Source organism: Macrobrachium rosenbergii, chromosome 9, assembly GCF_040412425.1.
Source record: "Macrobrachium rosenbergii isolate ZJJX-2024 chromosome 9, ASM4041242v1, whole genome shotgun sequence".
NCBI lineage: Eukaryota > Metazoa > Arthropoda > Malacostraca > Decapoda > Palaemonidae > Macrobrachium > Macrobrachium rosenbergii.
This window is the reverse complement of record NC_089749.1, coordinates 21,477,662-21,487,661: the sequence shown is the minus strand read 5'-3', so window position 1 is coordinate 21,487,661 and position 10,000 is coordinate 21,477,662. Positions and strand designations below refer to the sequence as shown.

Below are 10,000 nucleotides of genomic sequence, written 5' to 3'. Positions count from 1 at the left end.
TAAGCCATGATTGTACTTCTGGCACCTCTATAGGTGGCAACAACGCAGGCCACCACCGGGCCTTAGCTGAAAGTTTCATGGGCCCCGGCTGAGAGTTTCATGCGCCATGGCTGAGAGTTTCACAAAGCATTATATGCTGTACAGAAAACTCGACTGCGCCGAAGAAACTTCGGCGCATTTTTTACTTGTCTCTTATTTCACCAGATTTCTCCCATTTCGTTTTCCCGAATATTCCGGAGACCATTTTGGATTTTTCCAGAGGATAAACCCCTTATCCACCCGCCCCCCGTGAACCTTACTTGGATTTTATAATCACATTATACTTTTCCAGATCACCTTTCAGTCCTTGTTTGTCATAATATTTTTGATCAAGATATGTTCTGATTAACTGAAAGTTGACTTATGGCCTCTAAACAAGCAGCTCAAATTAACAAAGAACATAAAAATTAAATAAAGTTTTTTAATGTCAGGCGAACACCGCAGGAAGGAAAGCGGATGTGTAATAAACTAAGAATAAAAATGCATCATTGTTTAACCAGATGTTAAGGCAGGACGCGAAGAGCGGACGGTCACAGGACGATTATCTGATGTTCTTAAAAAACAAAGAAAAGTCTCTTTCAGATAGAAAACAAAAAGCAATAAAAAACAGTTATTTATTTGCGAAAATCATCCAAATGTATCAATTTTTTTCCCAGGGGAAGAGTTTAGAATGGTTGGCAGTTATAGGTTAAGCCGGCCTTATGTCAGCTAGTGCCCCTGTACAGGCAGCATGTAAGCGATGGTTAGCTGTTGAACTGGAAAAGAAGTCTGGTATGGATCTCTGAACTGAGTCAAACTAAGCGAGACTCTTCTAGAAGGCGTAAGAACTCAGGAAAGAAAACTCATTTCACCACCATATCAAATACACCAGCCAGACCGTTCGTGCAACTTATTTTTCGAAATGACGTCACTCAAGATCACTGATGCTAAGCCACGTCAGGAATTGTTGACTGTTTGAAAGTGTCTGCAAGTTCAATAAAAGCTCTAAGCAAGGAGTGATCTTTCCTGATTTATAAGATTAGTTCTGCAATCCAAAAGCAATCTCCAAAATTCACTCTAAAGCCTACTTTGACCTTTCCTCTCTATCTCTTCATAGTTCTGGACATTCTTCCAACTGGAAACCTTGAAATCCCAAAAGGAAATGAATGGAGAACTTCTCTGTAGATTAACCTAAAACCCTTGATTGTTAGAAGACTGAAGCCAGTAGGAACTAGTGAACAATGGAACCCAACACAACGATCTTTTCTTAACCAGATGGGAACTTTAATTCCCATCCTTTTCCTGTGACATGAATTTCATCCCTTCCTCCCCAGCTCTCCTACTCACTGAACTTGCTGCTATAACACTTTCTCTCCCACTACCCATTCATTTCTGGCCCGGTGGTTAGATTGAGCCGAATGGTATCACCAGTGAGGGCATGTTTCACACCAAAAACTGCACTTGCACCAACTTTTAATTATTCTTTTCTCAGCAGAATCTCAATCATCAGTTACGGGCTGCTGAAGAGCAAGAGCCCGTGCCAGCACAAGGCTGGCTGAATCTTGGTAGTAGTAGTAGTGGTAGTAGCCAGAGGCTCTTCCCCAAGCACCAGCCACCAGTTACATTCCTGTTGCATACCTCGTTTGTGTACTCAGCCCCTTAAGCAGATGAGCCATATCAAAATATTTCCAGTAAAACTGGAAAACCTCCACAGCAATTTTCCAGGCATATGTGGGAGCCCAATCTGTCCACAGTGCTCTCGGCTGGTTAGCTAAAACAGAGTTCTACAGGATGTATTATTTTATGATCCTTAGAACAGTGTGCAGTTCAAGTTATACAGCACCCTATAAGAGGAAAAAACTATAGCGTAACTTCTGTTCAATCTTTTTAAGGTTTATACAATATAGCTAAATCAACAGGTGAAATATTATCCTCTGCTTCTGTGTGTTTATATCTACAGATCAGCGGGTCGAGAAATATTGTAACACCGTCTCAATCATACGAGCTCAAAATGGACCGCAGAATTTCTCCTGTTACGAGGAAGAATGTCTTCCACCTCTTGCTCTTCAAAGACCATCTGCTTCTACTTAGTGGGATGCTGCTGCTTTCTTTCTGCCCTGTGTCCAGCGCAAATCCACCTGAGCAAGGTAAGAGTCTGTTCTAATCAATTCTACTCTAGAACTCTTATTTCCCCTCTCTTCTCAGTTTTTCTCTCTTTAATTTTTTTTTTTACTTAGTTTGTATTTATATCAGTAAACACCTGCGTTTTATTTAATGATGCCTTTCTTTAAAAAGAAACCAACTCTGAACTATTTCGTGTGATTCTTTAGCCCTCAATCCCAGTCTATCTAGTTTTATCACAAGGTGATGATCTTCAGAATTGATGTTCAAGTAACTTTTTTTTCTAAGCAATTTTCTTCATAAGAAAATGATGTGAACACAATACATGAAAGCGATATGAAACTAAATCGTTAAGATGAGCCGGTTTTTGCTTGCCGTTGAAAATAAGCAGGTTTGTTTTCTATAACTGGCCTTGAATTTGCATAGTGGTTAACATTTCTACTAAGACTAATTAATATTTCTTACTTCATTTTTCCTGAATAACATTTCACAATAAACTGGAAAGATAAAGAATGGATATTGCGGTTCAGAAAGCACCAGCTTTGTATTTGTGTTGAGGACTTATACTTTAGACCGTGTTTTATTGTACAAAGAAATACTTGCAAAAATAATGAGCTTTAGGTTGTGCATTATATCTGTAACACCATTGCCCATGAAGTCGGCTATTCTATTTGTTCTCCCAGGATGTCATGAAGAACAAATTGGCGTATGGACAGGGGACATGCCCTACAAGTCCGGAATGAATGTAAGCATCGACGGTGGACGAGATTCATGGAGCAATGTTGTCCTTGAGTTACGAGAAACAGGAGGAACGAAAGGCAAGGTCCTCCTCAGAAGATATGGTGACGACTTGTCAGTTACTGGAATAGGAATCAGTTTTCAAATTACTGAGACACTACAAGACTTCCTTTGGAACTCGAATAGATTGACGTTGAACTTCAAGATGACAAAGGACGTTAACAGAATGATGGTATGGAATGGCACAAGCAGTTTCCCTCTCGGATTCAGTAGCATCAGTGCAAGTATTGACTCACTGAGGATTTATTCCAACAAGACCTCGTACACCTATTCAAAGACAGTCATAAGCATTTGTAACTCTGGTAAGTAATTTAAGCTAGTACAATTGCTATTCAAATTTATCACATGATTGGTGATCTATGTTTGATATTTAACTGTGCTAATATTATACTAACCTTTTGACTTATTGCATGTCACACTGTTGAGAATTCTTCTGCAAAATGAATTAAATTTTGTTTATCACCTGTTATAGACACAGTAACGGGAACTAGTGAAGAACGATGTGAACCAAAGACGGAATCTCCTCCAGCTGCAACTTGTCCAACTCCTGAGGAAAAGATTTGTCCGCTCTGTCCAGAACCAAGTTGCCCTTCCGCACCTCCCTGTCCTGCAATAACAGCCTGTCCTTTACAAGAGCCTTGTCCAGTTCCCACTCCATGTCCAAGCATCACAGCCACTTATCAAGGGAAACCAGACGAGAACAAGGGCCTTCACGATAGCATCACAAACAACATGTTAAACCAAGAAGAGAGTTCCCAAACTGTTATTTTCCTCGAAGGTTGGGACAGGTGGATTATGTACGGCCTTGCTGCAGGTTGCACAGCTTTTCTGTTGATGTCTGTTGCATTAGCCATTGCCCTGTGCAAAGTAAGGAGGCGGTGTGCTAAATCAGGAATGAGCGAACCCACTTATTCTGCGAATTTCCCACTGCAGCTGGGTCAGATGACGGATCGGAATGACTTGGGCAACATTTCTGGCACTACTGCCGGTCTGGTGAATGATAACAACCAGCAGCCAAATCATAATAACGTTTGTACGGAATTCACCCTCCCTATTCCTGGAAATCAGCCTCCAAACGCCGAGGTAACAGACGATGACTTTGACTCTGACCCCGAAGAGTGGGACAACCAAGAGCCGCTTTACACCAACATTGGATGCTTTAGTGAGAACCTGCCTCCTGCATATAATGAGTACCAACATGAACAGGATGAGAACTGACAATTTTACCCTTCTTCTTCCAACAACCTTCTTAACGAAGAAACATTTGCAAATAGATTTTACACACAATGAGGAAAATCAGCACAGAGTCGAGAGGCAGAATATCCTACAATGATTTTGCCGAAGTATAGCTAATAATGGTAGCCAGAAAATATTTAAATATCTGGGTGCAGATATGAAATGAAAGAGCAACTCTAAGAACCTTGGGGATATTAAAAGTAAAAACCTTAAAACTCTCTTGCTTTAATAAAGTCAAAAGGTTGCTATTGTGACTCTTCCAAACATCTAGCAGCCCATTATTGTTTGCAAAGGCTCTCTTCTTGGTAATGGTCTGCTGTGTTCACACAGATAAGGCTCTTGAGTGTTGTCGTATGTAACGAAGAAGATACAGTGGAACTTAAGTCAAAACTTCTATGGAATAATATTCATGAGGTTATAATCACCATCATCACTGGTTTTTGGGCGCCTTCTCATCAGCCCTCACAGGGTCCATCAGGATGGGTTCATTTATCGGTCTGTTGTAGTAGCTTATAGTTTTCATAAATAACCGGTTATTCTGTGGCATAGCTGTTATAGACATTGATCACAAAGTAATAAAGTTTATTCAGACGTGTCTTCACTCCCTGCTTCCTTTATGATTTATTTTGACTTCTAGCTGTATGGACAATCGCATTACACATATGTCATAGAATACAGCCTGCAGTTTATAATTGTTTTGAAAAGCTGTGCTTCCTAATACACCAAGAAAATCATCCAAATCTTAGACCTTCTTTGTTAGTTGAAACCTTGGTCATTCTGACCCACAAAACTTGTTATAACCATTTTCCATTAGTAATGACAAAATTCTGGACAAAAAAAATTACTACGAGTTAGTTGTAGAACAAAATATTAACCACTTGATCCGAAGAAAAATACTTGTTTTACTTTCGTTGAGTAATAGGCCGATACTATTAAAAAAAAAAAACGATATTTTGCGATAGTCAATATATTTTCGTCTATTTATCAAATGGTCGAAAATTTTCAAGTCCCCGGTCAGCAAAATCTGGGTATCATCAGTGTAAATAACAAGAAGACCATCTCCTGTATATTGGGCAGATCGTTCATATAGATAAAAAAACAGCAATGGGCCAAAGAATCGACCCCTGGGGTACGCCGAAAGATATCTTCTCAGGAGAGGACAGGACTGATCCTACACTAACAGACTGGATGCGACTGCTCATATAATTTTCAAACCAAGAGGAGTCGACAATGACTTTACCTAGCTCATTTATTAGAATTTGGTGATGAACACTGTCAAACGCTTTGCTTGGATCCAATAATAACAGGAGCGATATTTATTTTTACTCCTCACAACAATTTTTCTGACGTTTTTGTTTATTCATTGGTTTCATGCGATCTATCTCTTATTGTAGAGTTATTAGGATCGTTTGTCTCTTAAAAAATTATTGATTTGAGTTTTCGTTGTGAATTGCCGTCTGTTAGGTAATCGACAGACAGAACTGTTACTTTGTTTGTATCTGTATTCATGTGAAATCCAAATATATTCGCATGCTTATGTATTTTGTAAACTTATTTACGTCTCTATTGATTATCATAATAAGGGTGAAAGAACCACATCTAATTCGAGAATGACACCTTACATTATTTTGCCTGATTTTTATCATGATTCTAGCATGAAGTCTAGAGTACTGTTTTAGTTATAATAATTCATTTTTATGTTTGAAATAACTCTTAGTGAATGCATTGCACCACGTATAGTAATAGTTGAAGGTGTTATTAGATCTTGTTTGTACCTCTCGCCAGAGAAGCCATTAACCGAGGTCAAGAGTTCGGGAGAGGGAAAAGGAAGGGTAGTTGTTCCCCCGCCCTCTGATCGCCCCTCTTTGCGCCCCTCCGCGGGCGTGTATGCGGATGTGCGTGCACTGTATGGGCGTGACGTCGCCCAAAATTGTATTGGCACACACCACCAATTAATTCACTACATTTAACCAATATGTTGAAATTGCGCAATATTATATTTGGAATTTATTTTTGATAACGAACTTGAGAATTGTCTTAAAGCTTTTTATGTGCATGTAAACTTTGTAAGTCTGTTTTGTATTCGAGGTTATTGTATAACTTGTCTCTTTTTCCCCAATAAAACCCGAATGCAGGGCGGAATGTACAGCTTCTTGGCTCAACCTTTGAGTAGACCTGATATCTAGTGTCGTGTAGTGATGTGTGTGTGGACTTTGAAAGGATGATTGCCCTTATCCTTTGAACTTTGCTGTAACTTGGTTCATTTGAGTGCCATTGAGTTATAATTCCCTTTTGAGTAATTCATTTTATTTGTCTCATGTAATTACGCTTTGATATGTTTAACCTTTAGTTATTAAATTAGTTTAACTTTAAATTCAACAGATGCGTTTCAATATCCCCCGTTTTATTTCATTTCCCTGTGTTTCAGTTTTAAGAATGGTGAATATTATTTGATCTGATAAACTTGTATTGTGTTAGAGAGAGAGAGAGAGAGAGACGGCAGCAGTATTCCTCTATGTACCTGATGATTATACTGTAAAGCATGAGGATAAGACATTCTCCTTCTCAACAGAAAAGACATCGGGAGTCACTCTGTGCCTGTGGTCTTATTAGTTGAAATTCCTCAAAACCTGGTGCTATGTAGGCCTACAAAATTGTAAAAAAAAAAAAATACAAATTTCTACCTTAATATTTATCTATTGTGTATAAGTCTGGAAAATTCTGCAGCACTGGCGATCTCTCCAAAAATTGTAAGTGCACAAAAAATTTTGGTGAAAATCTCTTCTCTCAAGTACAACTACAACTTCGCCAGTTTGACTTAGTTATCCAATAAATATTTTCTACGAAGGCAATTATCCTCATAGAAAACAGATACTAAGATTTTATTGATGACTTAAACTTTTTATATATTGAGCTGCTTATTAACTACATGAATCACAAGTACAATCGTTGCACTTTTGTAATTAGTATCACATTTTGGGGGGGATCTAAGTAATAGATACACGGCCGGTATTTAGCGAGAAATAGCAGTTTCTTATAGTATTTCGGTTGCTTAATTACAATTTAACGTTAGTTTTGGGGTCGAATGTAATTATTAACCTGTAATTAACCCCTGAAGTCCACCCAAACAAGGGGTTTCCATACGCGATCTTCACAAGACAGAGCGCGGGTACGTCTGTTTTGGAACGGTTCATATCCGGTCCGGCAAGTGCAATAACTTGTTAAAGTAGGGGTACCGCCACCCCCGGGGCCAGTACGAAACACGGCGAAGGGACATTGCATTTGTCCGACAACAAACAAATGCACCGCCAGTATCAGAAACCCTAAAAAACAGGCGTGGAGCTAATACTTAGAATTACCGTATTATTTTCAGCTGACATACTAGAAACTGGCGCTGAAGTTGTTTGAACTACATAACGAAAATAAATCTTGGTATTTTTTTTATTGTCTTAGGTCAATTTTATATTGAATTTTGTTTCCAACTCAGCAATTTCAAAATGCATTGTTTCATGTGATATCCTTAACACATTAAAAACTTTGTTAATCATAATATAGACTGTGACATATGATGGACTTTTATTCTTTTTATCAGAAAATATCTTTTTCTGGTTTTTCTCATTTTGACTTTCGAAGCAAAGTAATGAGGAAGAGAATAGAGAACTGAGAAATATCGGCTTTTCGAAAAAGGTTAAACGATAATGATGTCCAAAGCACAGCTCTGTCAAACTGGAATCTATGCAGTAAAAGCACGATTCGAATATCTGAGTACAATTCCCATCTCGTCATATTTGGGTTGCTGAACTGGGAACATTCCATTTTATAGGCATATAATATCATAAAAACTTTTTCCACTGAAATTATGAATTAGTCCTATACCATTCATTAAAGATAAGTTTTGCTAGCATTTCAGCAAACTCACTTTACATGAAATTTGAACATTTGAAATACTAAGAAGAATAAATATATAGAAAATAAATATAGATGCACACAAGGGTATAAAATTAAATTTGCATATTGTGCCAACCTTGCCATCTCGAAATTCAATACCATAAACGACATTATTGATGTGGTAGATATTCTAACTATTTATGAAGAAAGGAGGTTTTACGATTTTATTGACCAGAGCTATATGTTTTCTGCCGAATATATTGAAAACATAGGTGTCCTTTTATTTTGTGGATTAACTAAAAAAAAAATCATCAATTTCCATGACTGGCTCCACTTAATTTCTATATCAAACGTCATTGCTCCATCGGTGCTACTTTAGCTTGTTATTTACGCGTCACCTACTCCGAGGTGCTAGTACTAAAAATGGCAGAAGCTCCTTGGGAAGCCGTGTTTAGTACTAGCCCCTCGAGGATCAAAGTATTATATAAACCCATTTCTATATTGCGTGGTCGACAAATTATATTGATGAATACGATATCTTCGTGCGGTCGTCTACCTTGCAATTACCATACTGTGTTTAGTACTGGCAGCCCAGAGTAGGTGACGAGTGGATAACAAGCCAAAGTAGCACCGCTCCATCTTTCTTGTTTCTATTCAACCTTAGAACCTTACTCTTGCTCACAGTAACTCACAGCAATCTCCTCTGGCAAACTTTTCCACCAGTATCTACAGTTTCTCTTCATTTTCCCTAGCTTTTCAGATTACACGGCTCACCGACTGTCATTTCCCTTTGACCTCCAAAGTTTGGAATTTTCTCACTTCTTCTGTGGTTCTTGCCTCGTAACCTTCCTTCCTTGTGACGGGAAGAGCTGCACCTGGAAGTCTTTAACAAATGGATCGCATAAATCTTGGAACTTTTCGAGCTTCATTGACTAAGCTCAAAGTTATACCACACAGCAAGGAATCAAAGTTCAGTCCCATAAGGTGGAAACAAGTTGAGCTCATTCGTCTGAAATCCATGGTAGCCTACCTCTGTTAGCCTAAGGCTGCGTTCACACCAAGGGAGCCGCGTCGAGTAGAGTCACGTCAAGTCACGATAATTCATTTGATGCGTTCCATTTTGACGAAACCCTGTTCACACCAAATTCGTCAACCTACTGCGTCAACAAGTCAAGTCTGCACTCTTTTTTTATATTTATATTGTCAAATGCCACAATAGGTTTTTTTGAGAATGGGTGCATATTCTCTTGCTAAAATTAATGCTTTGCTGTGGCTTTGTCGTCGCAAACGTAAAAATAAACCTCGAATCTAGGTGCATCATCTGAACACCAAAAGACCATAATTTGGTAATTTAATAATTTATTCCCTGACCTGGTAAACCACCCAGAAAAATTCTACACATTTTTAGGATGACAATTGAAAATTTCAACACAAAATACAGGCGTGCAATTGGAACTGAAGAAAGAATGACCATTTTTCTAAGGTAAGTTTTATTTTCATTGCATTTTACAGGATAACTAAAAGAAATACAATTCTAAACATGAAATCAACCATGAATTAATTGAAACATCAGTAGAAATAATCTATTCAAATGCACTTAAAACTGCTTTCAGGAGGATAAATACTATGTTTTGACCTTGAATTCAATATTAAATCTTTATTGTATCTTCTTCAAAAAAAATATTAAACTCCTCAACCGTAACGATTTTCAAAAACTATAGCTAAGTTTTGCAACTTTATATTTTATATCATATACATACAAAATAAAGCTAGAACGAAATTTAATTATATTAAATTTTGTCCTAGACAAAAGCGAAAACAAGATATAAAAAAAAGTACAAGTAATTTTATTAGAACATAACTTGCACTCGTAAAACTGAAATGCAGTTATAAAAATAAAGCAGAAAATCCCAGTGACTCCCATTTCCATTTAAGGCCG

The 10,000-nt window shown here is 37.9% G+C and overlaps 1 protein-coding gene across 1 annotated transcript in view; it reads left to right on the top strand.

Annotated features, from left to right (window-relative positions):
- Positions 1-4,913, top strand: part of LOC136841557 (uncharacterized) — a 27,404-nt gene extending 22,491 nt beyond the window's left edge. Inside the window, exons 3-5 of the mRNA XM_067108541.1 lie at positions 1,979-2,165; positions 2,823-3,239; positions 3,410-4,913. Of these exons, the coding sequence (XP_066964642.1) occupies positions 2,030-2,165; positions 2,823-3,239; positions 3,410-4,155 (1,299 nt within the window). The 5' untranslated portion in view covers positions 1,979-2,029 and the 3' untranslated portion in view covers positions 4,156-4,913. The remainder of the gene's footprint in view (positions 1-1,978; positions 2,166-2,822; positions 3,240-3,409) is intronic.
- Positions 4,914-10,000: the final 5,087 nt, after the last annotated feature.